The sequence below is a fragment of the Canis lupus genome, chromosome 26, assembly GCF_003254725.2.
Source record: "Canis lupus dingo isolate Sandy chromosome 26, ASM325472v2, whole genome shotgun sequence".
Lineage (NCBI taxonomy): Eukaryota > Metazoa > Chordata > Mammalia > Carnivora > Canidae > Canis > Canis lupus.
This window is the reverse complement of record NC_064268.1, coordinates 16,504,429-16,524,658: the sequence shown is the minus strand read 5'-3', so window position 1 is coordinate 16,524,658 and position 20,230 is coordinate 16,504,429. Positions and strand designations below refer to the sequence as shown.

Sequence of the window (20,230 nt, the reverse complement as noted above, 5' to 3'; positions counted from 1 at the left end):
AGCTCTTTCTCTTAAGAAAGCAGTTTAAACCACATGTGGGTGGGACTGACAGTCAGGGAGCAGTCTTAAACCCACTTCAGCTTCTTCTCTTTTTTTAAAGATTTTATTTATTTATTCATGAGAGACACAGAGAGAGAGAGAGAGGGGCAGAGACACAGGCAGAGGGAGAAGCAGGCTCCATGCAGGGAGCCCGATGTGGGACTCAATCCTGGGACTTCCAGGATCACGCCCTGGGCCGAAGGAAGGCGCCAAACCACTGAGCCACCCAGGGATCCCACTTCAGCTTATTTTCTAAAACTAAAAGTAAATCAGTTGCAAGTGTCAGTAGTTTATGAAGGTTAGCCGAGGAGGGCTAGTTGTCCCCCTCCCACCTAAGAGCTAGTGTGAGAACCAGTGTGAGGATGCCTCTCGCCTCTTGACTGGAGCTTGTGTTTCCCTGGTGTGCTAGTGCACTCCACACCCTCTTGCCCCTGGTGGGAGGTGGGAACAGCATTTACAGAGAAAGGAAGCCAGAGCCTGCCACATTTTTGCTGGGAAGAGTAAGTGCCTGGGTGAGACGTGTGGGTATCTATTAAAGGAAGACCTACAGGCACCTGGATGGCTCAGTCGGTTAGGTGTCCAATTCTTGGTTTCAGCTCAGGTTGTGATCTAAGGGTTATGGGATTGGACCCCAAGTGGGGCTCCGCACTTAGTGCAGAGTGCTTGAGATTTACTCCCTCTCCCTTCACCCCTCCCCCCACTTGCTTTCTCTCTCTCTCTCAACTAAAGAAATAAAATCTTAAAAAAAAAAAAAAGAAAGAAAAAAAATCTTGAAGGATCTAGGTTGACTGGGTTGCAGAGTCTAGGCCAGCTGTCTGCCTGTCCCTCAGTTGGCTGTTTAGTGAGTTCAGTGAAGTCCCGAGCATCTGTCTCCTGATGATTCTCATGCTGCCTTTGCCAGTTTCTGGTGGAGGCTGTGGAGCCACTGGTCTGTCTGTCCCCTCAAAATAGTGGCCCAGGCTCTTCCTTGTCATGCAGTAAGAAGGCTGCTTGGCAGCAGGTCAGAGGTCAGTGCTTGGGGCAGCCCCATCCTGCATCATGCCGCTGGGATCTGGCAGCTGTCCATGCGGCACAAGAGGGAAAAACGCTTTAGCCTAGACCGTGGCACTCCGACCTTCTCGGAGTTCTTGGGCTCCGGGGGCCATTACTAGGGGCCCAGCAGGGGCTCAGGACCCTGCTGGAGACTGAGGAGGCGGGGAAGGAGGGGAGAGAGAACAGGAGAGACCAAGAACAAGGGGCCTGGAGGAGGCAGTGGTGGAGCAGCCCCATGGCCAACCTTTCTGGGTTGCAAGAGGTGCTCCGGAGACTGCTTTAGAAGCAGGACGTTGGGGACAGGTGGAACAAGAGATGGTTACAGGAGGTGATTGGTCCTCTCCCTGTGGACCTGTGGAAAGGATAGGATAAGCTCTTGGAGTCAGGCAGAGCTGCCCTTACAGGGACTCCTCTTGCCTATAGAGTACCTCAGTGGACATCTTTGAGCCTCTTTGTCCTTACCTGTAAGATGAGGTTGTGAGGCCAGGCTCCTAGTAGATGCTCAGTAAGGATTACTCCTCTCCCCCCCACCCTGTCTGAGCTTCTTCCTGGCCCTGTGGTCTTCCTTGTCTTTGGGTTCCTTTGTGGCACTCTGCTGGGTTTGGAGCCTCAGTGGCAGGAGCTGAGGCTGCCCTGTCCTGGGCTTGCTCCTCTGGGAGTTCAGAGGCTGACAGCTTCTGTGAAGCTTGGGCAGCTCCTTCTATTGTCACTCTTCCAGGTTCAGAGCCACAGGGCTCTCAGCAGGCAGTAGTGCTGGTGTTGGGCGGGTGTGTGTGTGTGTGTGTGTGGGGGGGGGTGCTGTGCTGGAGCCCTGCAGCTTCTCTCTTGCCTCTGTCCTTGCTAGGGAGTGAGTCTGAGGCTTCTGGGCTCAGATGATGTACTCTGAGGAGGACTTGGAAGGAACCCCAGGCACGGAGGGGTGAGGTCAGTGGTTTACTCAGCAAGGAGGCCAGAGTTAGGGACGGGCCTGTCATAGCTCCCAAGATTCCTGGCTGCTGTCCCTGGCTCCACCTCCACCCCTCCCACCCTTAAGGGAGATGAAAACCAGTGATGTGGGTTTATCTGAGTGTCCCCTCTGTGTCACAGTGGGAGGGCAGAGGAGGTTCTCCCCAGCCACCACCGTGGCTTTTGCATACTTTGTCATTGCTTCCTTACCATGTGTTCTATGGGTTGTCTGAGTAAGTGCAGCCTGGAATGATCTAGTTAAATCGCCACCCAGGCTGGTGAGTGGTGGACTCAGACCCATCTGCCTTGCTCCTCTGGGGTGGCGGGGGAGTGGGGGAGCATTCTTTCCCTCCTGCCACACTACCCTGGGGGTTGGGATGCTGAGAGCATACAAAGAGCTATGTGACTGTCCCCACACTCCCAATGCCCCTAGAGCAGCCAAATTTGTGGTATGGACAGGGGTGGCTTTATGTGTGGACAGTGGTAGCTTTGTGGTCCTGCTTAAAATTGTTTGCCAAAGTCCCCAAGTGCACGTGCAAAGAGTCTCTTTGAAGCCTCACTTTTTGTCCTACAATTCATTCGCATTTTGTGTTTGGCTCCATAAGGTAGCCTTGCTTGTATTAAAGCAATGATTTAAATTTCTTTCTCCTGGGCAAATGTGATCCTCAGAATGTATTTATCCTGTGCCCCGGGCCTCCATGTGTCCCCTGGGGTTATTTATAGCCCAACAGAAGATTGAGGGGGCATGTTTAGCATTGTGAATATTGGCACACAGCTGGGGAAAGGTAAGAGGGGGTCCACTTTGTCTAGAGGGGCAGGTTGCAGTGAGTGTGCTCCAGGAGGAGATAAAAGCTAGTTTGAGGCCATATTCTAAGTTCAAGACTAGGAAGTGCTAACCCCAAGGTTTCTGATCTTATCCTGCCGGTAGAGAGGGCCATCTGTGGCTGAACATTGTGACTCCTCCTTGCTTGGCACACATCCACTCACTGTAGGAGAGGCTTATGAGGGTATCTGTGCTATGGATCTAGTGAGAGGGAAGGGAGTTCTTGCCCTGGGAACATGGGGTGTGTGGTCTCTTGGGCAAAATAACATACACCAAAAAGGGAGTTCCAAGAAGTTCACACTGCTAGTGTCTGCTGAAAGGATCAGAGTTGGGGAATCGGGGCAGGGGGCTGCAGGCAAAGCTGAGAAGGGGCTGAGTGTGGCTTTGGGTGCTGGTCTAAGCTGTCGATGAAAAGAAAGGAAGCCAGTAATGGGAGAAGCACCTGGGAAGGAAGAATTAACGTGACAGGAAGTGTGGGAGCTGGGGAGGGCCGAAGCTCTTAGGGTTGCTGTCAGAAAACTCGAAAGGCAGGAGGGAGAGAGCTGAATTAGGGAAATGACCCAATTGCCCAAGATCAGGAAACACTGGCCCCTTCTCCAGCCATCTCGAGCTGTGTTTGTTGAGCAGAACTTGATGGGCAAAGAGTTGGGTAACTACTGCTGTCAAATCCACAAACTTGGGAAGAGCGTAGCTCAGACCTGCAATAGGCAAACTTTTGAACTTTCAGTTTGGGTCTCTGTAGGGCAGATGACTCACTTCTGAGCTCCTCCTAACCTCTGGTAGTGATTAGCCAGGCTAAGAGGCCCAAGGAGCCACCCTGTCCTGCAACAGAAATGGACCGACTAGACTGCAAGAGTCTGATTGCAGGAGTGGATTGGAGTGAGTGTGAAATAGCCGAGATTTCTAGCACCTGAGCCTCCTGGGTTTGTGGTTCTTTTTGTATGTAAATCTATGTTGAAGGAACTGTGGGATGGGCCTGGGGTTGGGCCCTAGCTTGACCTTGAACAGCAGTCTCTGGATGCCCCCAAGAGGTAAATGAAATCTGACCAATGGGATGCGTCCACAAGCAGTTCTGGGACCTCAGGGAGGGCAGGGCCTACTGATCCCAGACGGGAGATGAGTTCCTTACAATAGAAGAGACTTGCTGTCTGGCCAGCCTGGACCTGCCTCCCTCCCACAGGGAGGTGTGCAGGTAAACTTGGACAGGAGGAGCAGCCTCCTCCCACTTGCTGCTGCCTGGGGAAGCCTCAGTAGCAGCCAGGGGCCTGATCAGTTGGGGCTTCTGCCTACAGCTCAGGGTGACCTCTGGAATTGCCTTTCTGCCTCTATTCTCTCGAGTTCTGGGGTTACCTGAGCTCTGTGACCTTGGGCACAAGCCAGGCACCCAGTAAAGGTGACCCAGCTGGCATATTCATGTTGTGTCAGCGCCTGCAAGGAAGGGCTCCTTGGCAGACAGGAAACCACCCTCTTATGGCATGTGGAAAGCCCAGGGAAGAAATGCCTTAGCCAGAGGGCCACCTCCCAGCTTTCTTGGCAGCAGATTGGAGGACTCCGGCCTGCCCCCCTGGTTTCCCGTGTGTCACCCCCAGCCCACACTTCCTCTAGGGCTGAGACAGTGAAATGGCAGTTCCTGTTAAGTGAGGCATGAGTCAGCGAAGGAGAATGGTGGCTAAGTCTTCATAACCTCCAGGCATGGCTATGAAATATTTAAATGACACTACAGTATTGATTGTTTTCTCATCCATCCCCTTAGGGAGAGCAGTTCCTGTCTGGGATTCAGATAACTGCAATGTCTTGGATTTAGACAACTCCAAAGAGCTCAGACATGCCCTATAAATCTTACCTGAAATTGTATTCTCTCCTCCCTAGAGCTTGCTCCCAGGAATGGGGACAGATTGGGTTCTGCCCATTTTATAGACAGAAGAGAGGATGACCCATGCAGGTGGTTCGACCTGCTGCCAGGCACCCAGCAGGCTGGCCCTGGAATCCTTGCATCCCGGCTCCTACTCTGCACTGGCTTTGCTCTGCTCACAGCTCCCTCCCCGTCTTCCTCAGCCTCACAGCCCCTGCCATCCCAGCTTCTGGGGAGAGGCATCAAGCAAGATAGACAAGGCGCCTGCTCTCTAGTGCTTAATTATTGGAGTGGACAAAGACCCAAATTGGCAGGGAAGGCCCCTCCAGGATATTGACCTCCTAGACAGTGTCCAGGCCCTGGGTGCCTGGGCCCAGTAGGGGCAGAGTTGATCTGGCCTAATTGTGGATTGGCCCTTATGGTCACAGATCTGCCTTTTCCTCCGAGGACAGTTATCAGGATAAATATACCCAGCTCCCCATTCCTGGGGAGTTACTCACAGAGTAAAAGTACCCAGCTGTGGATTAGATTACCTCTACTCTAACTGCTCATGTGCTCAGGGCTGGGGGAAGGGGGAACCCTCCTTCTTGTCCTGCTTCCTTCCTAATCTGGAAGAGTCTCTCGGCAAAGGGGCTGAGATGAGACCATCCCTGAATAACTTGTCCCGCTGTTTACATAGCTCCTACCTTAGGAAGGGCTGAACCCCAGCCCACTCACTGCTTGTACCCCTGAGCTTGGGCAGCTTCTCCTCTGACACTTGAGGCCACTGGACTGAGCAGCTGGTCAGCAAGGAGCTGAAACTTCCCTTGCCCAGAGTTCTGAACCCAGCAGTGTAGACAGGCCCAAGACTGGGCCTCTCTAGGACTTGTGAGAAAGAGAATTGCTGAGCCAGTGTTCGATATCATATTAAATGGCAGGGGTGGACAGCTGGCCCTGGACTGTTGGGAGGTCTCTTGTGCAATGGCAGCCCCTTGCCTCCTGTGCTGGAGCTCTCAGGGTGGTGCTTGCTGCTCCTTCCTTCTGCTCGTTAGCTCCTAAGGAGCTGCCATGCCAACCCCTGCCCTGGGGTGACAAAAGTTGAGTTAAGGCCTGTGGAAAGGAGGTGGGTGACTGGACTCTCCTAGGCCAGGCCTTAAGAATACAAGGCATTTTGAGGTGGGGTCTTCCTGAAGGCTAAAGGACCCCACCTCTTCTTGTTCAGCCTAGGGCTGCCAGTGGAAGAGTGGTGAGGGGCCCAGCACTTGGGCTAGTGTGGCAGGGGATCCTGTGGCCTCTGGAAAGGGATGACAACTCCCCCACCCTCTACCCCATGTACCTGCCCCAACTGTGAAGACCTTGTGGAGACACTTCTCCAGGGTGGCTTTCTTTTCCCCAGAACTATACCTCTAACCACTCATCCAGGATTGCAGCATCCTTAGCCTCAGGCCTGGGATAAGAAGGAGAGGTACACGGGATCCCTGGGTGGCGCAGCGGTTTGGCGTCTGCCTTTGGCCCAGGGCGCGATCCTGGAGACCCGGGATCGAATCCCATCGGGCTCCCTGCATGGAGCCCGCTTCTCTCTCTGCCTGTGTCTCTGCCTCTCTCTCTCTCTCTGTGACTATCATGAATAAATAAATAAAATCTTTAAAAAAAAAAAAAAAAAGAAGGAGAGGTACATTCTCTTGCCCCTCCAGGGCTAATCATCTCTCTGAGAACCAGATCTCCTCAGGTTAGCAATTTACTGAGTGTGCTCTATTCCAGGGACAGTGCTAAGCAAGCACTGTGTATCCATTTTCTCATGTTGATCCTTGCTCCTGTGAGTCAAATGGTGGAATTCCTATCAGACAGACAAGGAAACTGAGACACAAGAACCATTAAGCAGCCCAGCGAAGCAGTTTGGTCACTGAGCAGAGTTTGTGTGGCTGAGAATCCCCCTGTGCAAGTTTAACATCTAGTGTCTTTTTTTTTTTTTTAAAGAATTTATTCATTTATTCATGAGAGATACAGAAAGAGAGAGGCAGAGACATAGGCAGAGAGAGAAGCAGGCTCCATGCAGGGAGCCCGATGTGGGACTCAATCCTGGAACTCCAGGATCATTCCCCAAGCCAAAGGCAGAGCGTTTAGCCACTGAGCCACCCAGGTGTCCCACATCTAGTGTCTAAATCCTGGGAGGAGAGGATGGAGTAGCCTGGGTCCTCCCTCACCCACACTAATGCCCCCCCACCCCCCCATACTTGAGGGATCCTGTTGGATAGACTTTTATCTCTTGGCTTCTGTCCAGCTCTGGTCTTGACAGTCTTTATCACACACTCAGAAGTGGCCAGGGCTTGGGTAGGAGGAAGCCAGGCTTGTGAGTCTAACTTGTTTTTAATACTTCATTGGGGGTGGAGGTGGAAGGGGTCCATTGTGTCTCTTTAACTTATTATAGGGTGTCATGTGTCATTGGGTCAGCCTGGGTCCCCAGAGCCACAGTCTGCAGGCCATGAAAAGGGCCCCGGCTGCCCTAGTCCTGGCGGCCCTTGTCCTGCGTCGCTGGGCTGGTTTGGGAATGTGAGGGGCGCAGCTGTGGCTCGCATCCCGGAATGCAGGCAGACCGGCCCCTCTATCCCCTCCCTCCCTGGGCAGCCAGCTGGGGACGTCTGCGTCTTAACCCCCTCAACCCCTTCGGGGCTGCAGACCCCGAGGCTCCCCCGCTCCCACCTCCACCCCCACCCCCACCCTCAGGATTACGTGGGGCCCGGGAAAGGGGCCTCTTCGCCTGGGCCTGTCCGGTAAACGCCGGCCCCCGCCGCCCAGGCCGCCTGCCCAGCGAGCGGCCTGCGGGCCCGAAGGCGCTCCTGATCTGAGCGGCTGCTTGGGCCCAGCGGGGCCACGGACTGGGGACGGGGACGGACTGGGGACGGGGACGGGGACGGACTGGGGACGGGGACGCCCGCGGGCGCTGCGCCTGCGGAGGGGGCGTGCGTCCCTGGGGGTCTCGGGGCCCCGCGGGGCTGCGTCACCCCTCGGTGGAGCCTTTCATGTTCGTGTGCTCCGGGCCCCCAGGTGGGAGGTCTGGCACCCAGGCCTCCTCGTGCTCCTCCCGTAGCTGCACCCTCCCTCCCGTCGGCCGAGTTTCTATCTCGGGATAGAAACTTCCCCAGAGAGCCCATGGCCAGGGGCTCCCAGGTCTTCCCCGGCTCGAAATTCCGTGGTTGCGCGAGTTTACCTTCGGTTACTGTGCCGGCGGCTGGGAGCAGGCGGGCCAACAGCGCCCTCTGGCGGGAAGCGGCGGACGGGCCGCACCCCTTCCTCGCCGGGGGCGGAGCTGGGTGTCCTTTGCCCCTGGTGGGCTGGAGACTTTGCACCCAGCCTGCCATCCCCTCCCCCACGTACCTGGAGAGGAGTACCCCTCCCCCCAACACGTCAGATTGTCTCACCCAGAGACTTCCGCTTTCCCTCTTGTGTGGGTGGAAGTGCCAGGACGTGCATCAGCTGGCCCAGAGAGGCAAAAAGCCAGTAGCACTTTGGGTGGTTTCTTCCAGAAGAGGGAAGGGAAGCCCCAGGGAGAGCTTCCTTGTGCAGGATGGCTTGGGTGGTCCCAGTGGCTCTGACTTGTCTGCACGGTTTCAGCATTAGATCCAGAAACTTAGTGGAGAAATCCTCAGGAAGTAAGGAGCTTTCCTTAGCCTGCTTCCGGTACTGCCTCTGTGTATCTGGAGCATATCCTACAAACACTGGGAGAGGGATGATATCCCACCTCCTTTGGGGTCTGGGTTTAGAAGGACTCTGAGCCAGGTATTTAGAGTTAGGTACCAGGTAGTAGGTGTAGCTGAAAACTGGAGGACCCACCTATGGGCTACTTCTTGTGAGTGGACTCCCTGGAGCAGCCTTCCTTCGCCGTCTGTTATTTACTCAAGCAGGGGAGGAGTTTGCTGAGCTGGCAAGGAGACTTTGGCCTGTAACCACTTTGCAGGCTTTGGAGACATGGCAGCCTTCTGCCCCCATAGGAATCTGAAGTAGAGGCCAGAGGCCTCCTTTCCTGCTTCCTATATTCCTGGCTGCCTCCCCTGAAGCATTTGTGGGGGGCTTTGGGAGACAGTGATACCAAGTCCTGTGCAGTCACTGAGCAAAGTAATAAGGGGTGCATAGAGAGAAGGAAGCTACCCCAGAGGTCCTCTGGGTTGTGCATATGCTCTCTCACTCAGATAGACATAAGTTTGATGGCTTTTCCCCCGGCATCCACACACACTTCACTTTGAATGTTACTGTATTTCACTTTTCTCACGAAGGTTGCCCTGGTCATGTCTTGTCCAGATTCTACCCATAGAAGATGTAGGAGCTGTCAGTACTTTGCTTCCTACTCTGATCTCCTTGGAGGACGATGTTTTTCAGAATTTCACAAAACAAACAAGATCTGATGTTTGCAGCTTCCAATGCGCTGTAGCATCTGCTGTCCCAGAACCTCACACCAATACTGGGAGGTAGGAGTTAGGAACCTCGGCTTACCCCACCAGCTGAGGCTCAGTGGAGCAGAGGGATTTTTCTGTGTGGCTGCAGAGAGTAAAAAGAGGAGCTAGGACTTGAACTCCTGGGATCTTTGGTTTCCGTACCCCCAGGACTGCTCCTTCTGACCAACAGACATGTATCTGTGTTCAAAAGAGCCTGGTGAAATTGTAAACTAGACTTAGAGTCAGGCAAGTTAGGGGAGGGTATTGGAGATAGAAGGCCTCATGCAGAGAGTCTGATGGGAGAGGGGAACCATTTATCTTCTACTGAGTGTGTGAAACATGAGAGACTTGAGTTCAGATCCTGGCTGTATCCCGTCAGCCAGCATTGGCAGCATGGGCACATACTTCACCTCTCTGTGCCTCACTTTTACCCTCCATGCTGGTGTTGCTGTGAGGAGGAAGGGAAACAACACAAGTGAAGGTCCTGGTGGGTGGTCAAGCATAGCAGCTGCTCCTGCTATTCCTGGTGGGGTTGCACATGGTGCCTGCACTGGGGAACCCTGTGGGGTTTTCCAAACTGCCTTTAATGGAGAAGTGGAGCCCCTGCCCCTACTGAATTGGGCGCGGGGGAAATGTATGAAGCCAAGGCAGCAGGTGCAGTCGTTCAGAGGCCAGTAAGATTGGCCCTCGACACCGGTTCTTGGTCTGTCATTACCTAGGCATACACTGACTGCCTCTAGTTCTGCTTTGTTAGAGACAGGAAGCCAGACTCTTCTAGCAGATCTGTAGGGGGAGGAGGCTATAGGAACTGACCTTGCTTGGAAGTCAGGAGACCCTTGTGCTGGGCTGCTGGCGCCAGGGACCTCAGCCTTGTGACAGGCTCCCCGTCCAACCAGCTGGGTAGGAGCTGGGGGTAGATGTGGTCAGCCTTGGGGGTAGGAGGGCAGGGCAGACAGCTGGGAGGTCTTGCTTCTCTCTACCTAGCAGGGGTAGGCTTGAGGACAGGGCTGTAAGGAAGGAAGCCTCGGCCCAGATATTCAGGAAGTTGTACCGTTTAAGTTTTCAATTAGCAATAATCGCGCCTCGGATAATCCTCATTGGCTACGATTCTGCCACTGCGCAAAGCTTGTACCGTTTAAATATTACATCATGTTGTGATCATAGCATACTCTTGTAGGTCAGATTTTTGGGGTTTGGGGCTACTGAAGAGCCAGACAGTCCTTTCTCACTGGCTCTGTTATCTGGGCAGGTTCCACCACCTCTTGAAGCCCCTTTCCCCATCTATGAAGGGAGGATCAGAATTTCAGCTTTATCCAGTATTAGGATTAATGGAGAGACCACATACACACACTGCAGAGCACAGTGCACAGAGTAGTGCTTGTTACTAGTGATTCACAATAGATACAGCCATTACTTTCTGATAAGTAATATCCTGAGGGCCAGGGACTGAGCATTCCTGACCCCCAGCAGGTCGGCAGGGAAATGAGAGTGAGCAAGTCCTTGAATATGATAGGAATGAGGGTGTGGTGTTGGGGCCAGGCCCTCTGGGCTGTGGGGGCTGTTGAGGGTCTCAGGAGGGGAGGATTGAAGCTGAGGGGTTGTCAGCAGTTCCTCCTCTTGCCCTTCCCGCTATTCTTATGTCTGGAGACTGGGAAGATCCAGGGCCCTCCTGTTGTCTGCCCAGTGCCCGGGTAATGGAAGCTTGTACTCGATTCGGCTCCCTTCTGCTGTTAAAAGCAGAGTAGCGGGGCCCTGGAGCCTCTGGGCCCAGGCTGCTTGCCAGGCTTCCGCAGAAACAGCCTACAGAGCAGTCCTGCCCCCTGCTTTGCTGAGGGGGTGGGGAATACTGCACCAGCTTCCACCCAGCCCCCACCTCCCCACGTACCTCACCCTGTAGCCCAGGGCCTTGGAAGGAGAATGGAGCCTGGGGTTTTGCTTCTACCTGGTCAGAAAGGCAGGTACTATTCGCCAGGGACCACTCCAGTTTGGGGTGGGAGGGATGTTGCTGAGAAAGCCTAAGCTCCTGGAATTTAAGTGGGACCTGGCACTGCCTGGGCCCCTCCCCTGTGACGTGGGGCCCCTCCCGCCCATTCTCCCCGCCTTGCCCTGTGAAGTCAGAGTGCGGAGTTCCAGGCAGGCATTTCTGACTTCCAGCCAGCCAGCTGTACAGCCCTGTTGGGAGGGAATGCAGGTGCCCGACTGCCAGAGGTAGGAGAGCCCCAAGGGCAGCCCAGGAGCTTCCACAGCATCTTGGGTCTTGGGCTGGGGAGAATAGGTTAGTTTTAGAAGCTGGTCTTACCCAGGCTGGTCTGGGCTGATTGCTTCCTGCCCTGAGGCTGGTTATTTCTCCCAGGGGTGGGGCAGGTGCTCAGAAGTCATTGACTCTTGGGTGCAGCAGGCAGGGAGGGCACTGCCACTGGACAGTGTGTTCCCAGGATCCCTGGTTTCTACTAGCTCTCAGCGTGTTCTTTCTGCAGACGCCCTGCTGGCAGACTTGGAGTCCACCACCTCCCACATCTCCAAACGGCCCGTGTTCTTGTCTGAGGAGACCCCCTACTCATACCCAACTGGAAACCACACATACCAGGAGATCGCTGTGCCACCCCCCGTCCCCCCACCCCCATCCAGTGAGGCCCTCAATGGGACGATCCTTGACCCCTTAGACCAGTGGCAGCCCAGCGCCTCCCGATTCACCCACCAGCAGGTAAGGTGGGGACAGGGGCTGGGAAGACAGGGAACAGAGGCTTTGGGGTAGTAGGAGCTTGTCTGGCAGCAGCTTGGGGAGCTGGGGGAGGAATGGGATCAGGGGGATGGGGAGAGGGGCCAGGAAGCAGCTGGGTCTCCCAGATGCCACGTGAAGGGGCAAGTGACCAAGTGTTAATCACCTGTCTCCTGGCCAGAGTGTGGAAATTCCCTGGTGAGACTGACTGTGAGCAGGAGCCTCCTGGGGGTGACTCGGGCTGTTCCTTTTCCTCCCCTTGGGGGAGGCCCTGAGCATTCTCTTCCCTGCAGCCTCAGCCCCCGTCACCTGTGTACAGCTCCAGTACCAAAACTTCCAGTGCCCCTGTCCCCCAGGACAGTTCCGGCCCTCCGTGTCCCCGAGCTGGTGAGGAAGAGCACGTCTACAGGTACTGGTGCAGCCCTCTGTGCGCTCCTCCCCCTCCTGCTTGGAAGGCCTGAGGCCAGGGATCAGGCCTGGTGACAGCCCGCAGAAGGCCCCGAGGCTCCTGGCCAGCTCCCACTGCCTCTGAACTGGCCCAGTTGCCTCAGCACTGCCATCTCAATGGAGTGGCGGGGTTGTCACGTCACCCTGTGTCGTTGAGGAGCTGAGGCAAGACTTCCTCCCCTCTTCTCACCACATCCCTTCCCCATTCTCCCATCTCTTGCTGGGGGAGACTTCACAGTCCTCCTCCCTTTTTCTCCCTGAGGACTTTAGAGGCGCCTCTCACTGTGGCCTCCCCTCTGCCTCTCAGTTTCCCCAACAAGCAGAAGTCGGCCGAGCCTTCACCCACGGTGATGAGCTCCTCCCTCGGCAGCAATCTTTCTGAACTTGACCGCCTGCTGCTGGAACTGAACGCGGTGCAGCATAACCCCCCAGGCTTCCCTACAGGTAGGACTGGTTCCTGGGAGCCTTCGGGGCCCACCTGCTGGGCTCTGGATCCCCAGGGGGGCAGGACTGAGCAGCCTTTCTCTCTTGCTCTTCCAAGATGAGGCCAACTCAAGCCCCCCGCTACCCGGGGCTCTGAGCCCCCACTATGGCATCCCAGAAAATAACAGCCCAGTGGGGGGCAAAGCCGGGCCCCTAACGAAAGAGAAGCCCAAGCGGAATGGGGGCCGGGGTCTGGAGGACGTGCGGCCCAGTGTGGAGAGTCTCTTGGACGAACTGGAGAGCTCCGTGCCCAGCCCCGTGTGAGTATCACCGGGCTCTCCTGGGTGGGGAACGTCTTGCCCAGCAGTACCCTTGCATCTGTGTCCATCCACTTGGCCCAGTTGTCACCGATTCCCTCCACAAGGGCCTGCTGTTTGCCAGGCCCCGGACCAGGCCCTGGGGGGTTAGTGGAGTCCCATGGACACCCTGCCTGCCTTTGGTGAGCCACCACCCATCAGAAAAGATGACACGGTGCACGCCGAGGGTGCCAGTGGCTGTCTGCAGGGGTTTCGGAGCCACACTGTAAGGGTTCAGACTTTGCCTCTGTCTTTTCTGTTGTTTATCAAGCCTTAGTTTTCCTGTCTATAAAATGGGATAAAGGGATATAGGGTAATGGCGATAAGACCACCTACCTTGATGGGATGAGACCCAATAGTACACGTAATATACCTGGAATGGTTTCGGGCTCACACGTGGTTGGTGGTTACTAATGTTATTTCTTCCCCATGTTACCGTGTTGTTGGAAGCATCTCACATGGATGTGTACCATGTTGTGGGGGGACGCACACAGGCTCGGACTTGTTTCATAGATGAGCTTGAACTCGGGCTAGGAGGGCCAAGGTGTCCTCCTGAGAAGGGTGCTGGTTGAGCTGCCCTCTTCTCCCATGCCAGCTTGTTCACCTCACCCAGTAGTTGAGGGCTGTCCCCTCCCTCTCAGGAATGCTGCTGGGCTTCTCTGGAGTCAGGGGTGGGGGGACTCCAATGTGAAAGCTAAGATGCTGCTATTCTGGGGGAACCCAGAGCTGGACTCTGGGGTCCCTGCTGATGCCGTGCCTGCCCTATAGCCCTGCCATCACTGTGAACCAGGGTGAGATGAGCAGCCCTCAACGAGTCACCTCCAGCCAGCAGCAGACACGCATCTCAGCCTCCTCTGCCACCAGGGAGCTGGACGAGCTGATGGCCTCCCTATCGGATTTCAAGGTGCCCCAAGACCTCTCCTCTTCCCTGCCCCCTCCTTCTTCCTCTGTACCTCAGTGTGAGTAGCGGGAACTCGGGCCCTCAGTGTTTGGGACCCTACTGTACTCTGGTTTGCCAGGATGCCAGGGAAGGAGGGTCAGTCTAGGCTTAATGGGAACTGGGCTGCCCCACAGCCTATGAAGGCAGAGAGGCACTTAGCAGGGAAATTCCTTCCTCCTGGGTTGCTCCCAGCTCCCAACCACCAAGCAAGGGGATCAGGAGGCTGAGACAAAGGCCTCTGTGTTAATGGCTGCTTTTGGTGGGGGAGGGTGTTCTCTGCTGGACCTTGTGGGACTGGGATCCTGTGCCTGAGAGGTCATTTGCCCTGGAGCCCCATCTCCTACACTGGCTGGCTGTCCTCAACACATCCCTTTTCTTTCTGCCTCTGGCTCCTGAATACACAGGTCTCTGCTGCCAGCCTCCCCCCATCTTTCCCACCACCCTCCACAGGCCTGAGTCCCCACAGATTATGTCTGTGGGAAACCTAACCACAGGGCTCTGGGCCTGTCCTGCATGAGGCATCCCTTCCCCTCCTTCCTGGGCCTCCCAGACCTGCTAGACCCAAGATGTTTTATTTAGAAGATGCTATGCCTCTGTGGGGATTGATACTGACTGTTCTCTGGCAATTGCTGACTTCACCCTTCCATGTGGGTCTGCCCAGGACCTTTGGGACATGAAGGAGGGAACATGAGAAGGGGAGCAAGCAGTCTGAGTGCTCTTGGCTCTAAGGGTGTCTCCAAGAGTCCCTCCAGCTGGGGTTTCACAGTGGGGGATGGGAGCTGCCTGGCCCTATGACCCTTCTGTGCCACTGTTCTGGGTGGTGAGTGGCCACCATCAGAAATAAGTTCCTTGGACTTTGGTGTTGGCCTTGGAGAAGCCCTGCGCTATCACCCTTGAGGCTGTTTTTACTTTTTTTGTTTAAGATTTGTTTACTTATTTGAAAGGGAGAGTATGAGCAGGAAAGGGACAGAGGGACAGGGAAAGAATCTCAAGTAGACTTCCCACTGAGCTCGGAGCCCCCAATGTAGGGCTCAATCCCAGGACCCTGAGATCATGACCTGAGCCAAAATCAAGAGTTGGACGCTTAACCGACTGAGCCACCCAGGTGCCCCTGTTTTTACTTTCTGAGACAGCCAGTATTGTCGTGCCCCACAAGAAGCTGTGCTTGTTCTAGCCATGTCTTGAGAGGAAGTTTTGGGGGACACAGGAAGGCTGGGATTGTCAGGGGGAGACAGCCAAGTTGAGCCAAGTTTGGAAGAAGCAGAGCAGCTGCCTGTGGCCGACTCTCCCTTGATTGGTGCTTGGGCTGCCCTTCCTGGTCACCTGTTTCTCATGGTCCACTCTCTGTAGCCTTTTCTCCCTTGTTCCTACTCCGACTGGGGTGGCCCTGCAGGCAGGGCTCAGTGGCTGCTTTCTGCTAGGATGTGGATCCCAGGCAAACCTTTTTTTGGGGTCTGGGCCTTTTTCGAAGACCAGTCCCCATGCTTCAGCTTCTCAGCCACGTCAGTCTAGTGTAAGTGTAGATGGCCTCTCAGAAACCTCAGGCCAAGCCCACCCCATGCAGTGAGCACCCTTCCTCACCTCTCCCTTCTTCTGCCTTTTGTCTTTCTCCTTCTCCAGACCAGTTCCTCTGCTGTGGCCTTGAACTCCCCGGGGCTGCTGCCCAAACCAGCTCCATCCCCACACCACATACCTTTTCCTTCTCCTCCTCCTTCTGGGCCCTCTGGATTCTTGCCATCCACTGCTAAGCTCTCCTCTGGAGGCCATGCTCCCACCCAGGAGATCCTCTGCTTTGAAGACCCTGATAACAGGCAGGGCCTTCTGCCTCCTATGGCTCCCAGCTGGCTAGATTTGGCTGGTCTCCAGGCAACACCTGACACTCTCAACTCAAGGTCTCCCTCTGTGGAGGGTTTTCTGGGGCCATGTGGTGCAGAGAGCCAGGCTCAGGTTTGGAAAGACCTACCAAACATTACTAGTGAGCTTTCCAGGGCTCCCCCCTGCCACACGCCACCCTGCCAAGCTGGGTATGCAGGTCCCCAGGAGCCTGGAGACTCCCATGGGCTGCTGGCCAACACTTTGTACCCAGAGGAAGCCATGGCTGTCACTCGGGAGCAGCTGTGGGTTTTGGAGGCACTCAGGCCTGAGATCCCCCACGGAGCCACACCCAGCTTCCAGGAAGTAACTGAGCCAGCTGTCGTGGCCGTGGACCGTCAGGCTATCTTCCCAGATACCTGGAGTCTCACAAAGGAATGTGGACAGTGGAAGCAGAGGGCAAAGCCAGAGCCAGGGGAGCCAGAAAGCAGCTGTCTGGCCCCAGTTGACAAGGAGCAGTTAGGTGGACAGAATCCCGTGAGGGGAAGCCTGGTTAGGCCAACCCAGGGACCTGAGACCCCCAAGCGGCCAGGGGCCACCACCGAAGCTGCTGCTGAGGCCAAGAGGGAACAGCCGGAGCTTCCACCTGCCATGGTCATGGACACACCCAACACCACTGAGAGGATTTCCACCTCTGGCCAGGCAGGCGCAAGCTCGCACGGCTGCTAGGCATGGCCCTTGGCAGGCCTGAGTGTGGGCCACTCCTGGCTAACTGCATGTAGCCTCCCACTCTGTGCATGTCTGCTTGGGCAGCAAATCCCAAGATTGCGTGGCCTGTGACCCTACTGACCAGCAGTGGGTTCTGTGGGGCAGGGAACCTCTGGGCCCTGGAAATTCTCTTAGTGACAACCTGCCTCTTGCTTGTTTTAAGGCTCTTTCCTCTAGATGGGCTGTCCCTGACCTCCTGAGGTGATGTGTGCAAAATGGTTAAAAGCATGGGCTTTGGAACCAGATAGTACTGAATTCAAGCCACGCTTCCAGTACTTGCCACCCTGTGTGACCTTGGGCAATCCCCCACCAGCCTCAGCTTTCTCATCTTTAAAATGGGGGTGATAGTAAGGGGGCCTGGCTAGCTCAGTTAGTAGAACATATAACTCTCGATCTCAGGACCGTGAGTTCCAGCCCCATGTTGGATGTGGAGCCTACTTAAAAAAAAAAAAAAAAAAAGAAGAGAAGGGAAGTTATAATAGACCATTTTCCCCTGTCATGTCCAAGGGTTAATGAAGTAATGCCTGGAAACTGCTGAGAACTCAGCTCTTGGTCCTCAATAAGCCATGGCTGACGTTACTATTCTTATTTGCTTCTTGGTTGATTAAAATTTTATGTCCTTTTCAAAAGCAAAGTGAAGCAACAACAAACAAAACCAAAACCACTACAAACAAGCAGGTTCTAATACACCGAAGGAAAAAAAAAACAATTAAAAGATTTACCGAGAGGAAAGATCACGTTTTTTCTATTACAGACCAAAAAAAGAAAGAGCCTTATGCCTTTTCAGGAATGTCCACTTACATCCTTTCAGTTAATCTTGCCATAACCCCTTTAGGCAGCCAAGAAAATACTCTAACCCCATTTCAAGGCTTAGGGAAGCTGACGCCCCTGAAAGTGAAGTCTTGCCCAAGGTCGTTGGTGACTTGGAGGTGAGCACTGGGTGTCTGCTCTGCCCCCTGCCTCCACCTCACCTCAGCTTGGCTCTTGGGCGGTTTGTTCTGCTCTCTCCCACCCGCGGCACCTTGTATGGACTGAGCAGCCTTGGCTGAGTCCCGAGTGGGACTGTGACGGCTTCCCCCTCCCCCCTCAGATCCGCTCTGTGATCAGGAGGAGCCGGGAGACTGGCCACGCGCACCCCATGTCCCGGGAGCCCTCCCCTCGCCGCCGGCTGGATCCCGCCACCCTGAGCAGGACCCCCTCCCAGGAGCGGCTCATCGCAGAGCTGCAGGGGCGGCTGGGCATCCAGCTGGAGGCAGAGGAGGCCACGGGGGTGGCGGGGGCCTCTGCCGAGGACTGGCGGACAGAGGGCGTCGTCATCACCGTGCAGCCTCGTGGGAGGCGGGCTGGGGGGCAGCTTGTAGAGAAGGTAGCGAGCAGTGCCTGGGGCTGGGCCAGGGCCAGCAGGCATCTTGATCCTCCCCAGGAAGGGAGATGTACTGTGTGGGGGAAGGAGGGGGGGAGGAGTCCTGCACCGTGTGCCTGGTGAGCCTGGCCTCACTCTTGGTGCCAGGGTGGGAAGGCCCAGGGAGGAGCCTGGGGATGGCACCACTGCCTTCTCCTCCGCTCTGCTTCATCTCTCCCTCCTTTCTTCCCAGGTCGTCTTCCCTCCTGGCTCCCCCGTTCCCCTAAGAAGAACCTTCTCTGTTCTGGCTTCTTCTCCTCCTGTCCCTTTGCTCCAGCAGTGCAAAGACTCTTCTTGCTCGCCCAGCCTGCGTGCCCCCTCCCCCCTGGGGCCTTCTGCTGTCGCCCGAGGTTCCCCTGGGGTCCCGAGCGCTGCAGCCGGGCTTCGGGAGGAGGGTGTGCAGGGCCCTGCCCCTCCCCCTCCTGCACCCCTCACCTTGAGGTCCGTGGGCTGCCAGACTGACGAGGACCCGCTCTTCCCCCTGATGCAGGCAGGCCTCCCTGTCCCCGTCCTGCTGCCCAGGCTATATCCCCACTGTGCACACCTGCGGGCACATTGACATGCACACACCCTCTGGCCCTCTGTCCACAAGTCAGGATAGTACCACAGCCCTTCCGTAGACCATGCCTTGACCCTGGACCCTCTCTTAACCTGCTCTTCACTCTCCCAGCCCCTTGATGTCTTGCTTCCCAGTGGGGCTTCTCTCTGCTGCCCCTTCCCCATGCCCCTTGGCCCTGCCCCAGGCTCCAATGAGGAGACCATTCCCAAAAGGGAAACCAAGCCTGCTCCTCCCCTCCAGCCCCCGGGCCAGTACCTGGAAGGCCTCTTTGCTCTTTGCCTGTTGCCTTCCTTTCCTGGGTCCATGCCTTTAGTTGGCTTACCTTGTTCCCCTCCTTCATCCCTCCCTGGGCCTCTCTTTCTGGGTCATTTTTCCCTTGACGTTTCCTCCTGATTCTGGTACTGCCAGTGGTGGTGGGGGTGGGAGGGCAGTGGTGGAAACCTCTTATCTCATCCTAGATTCCCTTTTGTGAAATGGTCCGATACTGAGGTCTTTTTTTTTTCCTTAATTAAAAAACATTTTCTTGTCCTCGTTTCCTCCCCTATCCAAGATCCAGGGCCTGGAACAAATTGCGGATGGAGAAGCGTGGGCGGCCGGCTGGCCTCCGAACGACAGGCAGAGCAGTCCCGAAGGGCAGGACGAGGGAGGGGTCAGTGCTGAGGTTGGGGGCTTAGGGTCCTGCTTGCCTGTTTTCTGGGCCTTGGTCAGGCCAGTGGGGTGCCTCGAGCCCTCTGACCACCAGGATGTCTTGTGGAGGCCACTCCCTCCCTCTGGGCTCTAGAGGCCCTGAAAGAGGTTGTACTGCTTGCCCCTATTGACCCATCTGTCCAGGAGGGAGACGAGCCCCCGGTGCCGCGGTGCCACGGTGCCACAAGGCATCATCCCAGGCCTGGAAGTCCTGACTGCCCCTCTCTCTTTCTCCACAGTTCATGGCGCAGGGGAAGACGGGGAGCAGCTCTCCCCCTGGGGGGCCCCCAAAGCCTGGGAGCCAGCTGGATAGTATGCTGGGGAGCCTACAGTCTGACCTGAACAAACTGGGGGTCGCCACAGTTGCCAAAGGGGTCTGCGGGGCCTGCAAGAAGCCCATTGCCGGGCAGGTGATGAAGGTGGCAGTGGAGTGGGTGGAGGGAGGGGGAAGGGGATGGGGATGGGGATGGGGGTGGGGGTGGGAGCTGCAGCGGCACAGGGAGTTTTGCTCCTCTGGGGAGGGTGCTCCACAGTAGGCAGGACCCCGAGCCACGTTCTGCCTCCTTTGTCAGGTCGTGACTGCTATGGGAAAGACGTGGCACCCGGAGCACTTCGTCTGCACCCACTGCCAAGAGGAGATTGGATCCCGGAACTTCTTTGAGCGGGATGGACAGCCCTACTGTGAAAAGGACTATCACAACCTCTTCTCTCCACGCTGCTACTACTGCAACGGTCCCATCCTGGATGTGAGTCCCTGTGGCATGGCAGGAGGCCAGCCGTGCTGGCACATTCCTTCTTCACTGTTGTCTGTGCCATCTGATGCTCAGAGAGGTCACTCATGCTCGAGCTCACACAGCTAGGAAATGGGACTGGAATTCACACCCGGGCTGGGTGCAGGCCCCTTCTGCCGCCCTTCCACCTCCCACACCAGATTCCTTTCTGCTGACACTCCAGGGGTTAGGAGTCCTGCCCCGATAAATGGAATGGAGTGCTGGCTCCCTCACTCTCCTGCTGTTG

General features: G+C 55.9%; 1 protein-coding gene and 1 pseudogene across 8 annotated transcripts in view; one reads left to right on the top strand and one right to left on the bottom strand.

Annotated features, from left to right (window-relative positions):
- PXN (paxillin) overlaps positions 1-20,230 on the top strand; it is a 66,560-nt gene that overhangs the window by 42,682 nt on the left and 3,648 nt on the right. For 4 of the 8 annotated variants that reach the window (XM_049101475.1, XM_035706337.2, XM_035706336.2 and 1 more), the window contains 11 exons: positions 11,578-11,804; positions 12,113-12,228; positions 12,574-12,710; positions 12,808-13,009; positions 13,814-13,949; positions 15,606-16,499; positions 17,656-17,931; positions 18,161-18,457; positions 19,077-19,175; positions 19,453-19,623; positions 19,786-19,959. In XM_049101475.1, coding sequence (XP_048957432.1) covers positions 12,617-12,710; positions 12,808-13,009; positions 13,814-13,949; positions 15,606-16,499; positions 17,656-17,931; positions 18,161-18,457; positions 19,077-19,175; positions 19,453-19,623; positions 19,786-19,959 — 2,343 coding nt within the window. In that variant the 5' untranslated portion in view covers positions 11,578-11,804; positions 12,113-12,228; positions 12,574-12,616. Of the gene's footprint in view, positions 1-11,176; positions 11,309-11,577; positions 11,805-12,112; positions 12,229-12,528; positions 12,711-12,807; positions 13,010-13,813; positions 13,950-15,605; positions 16,500-17,655; positions 17,932-18,160; positions 18,458-19,076; positions 19,176-19,452; positions 19,624-19,785; positions 19,960-20,230 lie in introns of those variants that run through there. The other 4 variants (XM_035706338.2, XM_049101474.1, XM_035706340.2 and 1 more) reach the window with 4 other exon arrangements.
- On the bottom strand, positions 10,115-10,227 carry LOC112677039 (U4 spliceosomal RNA; annotated as a pseudogene).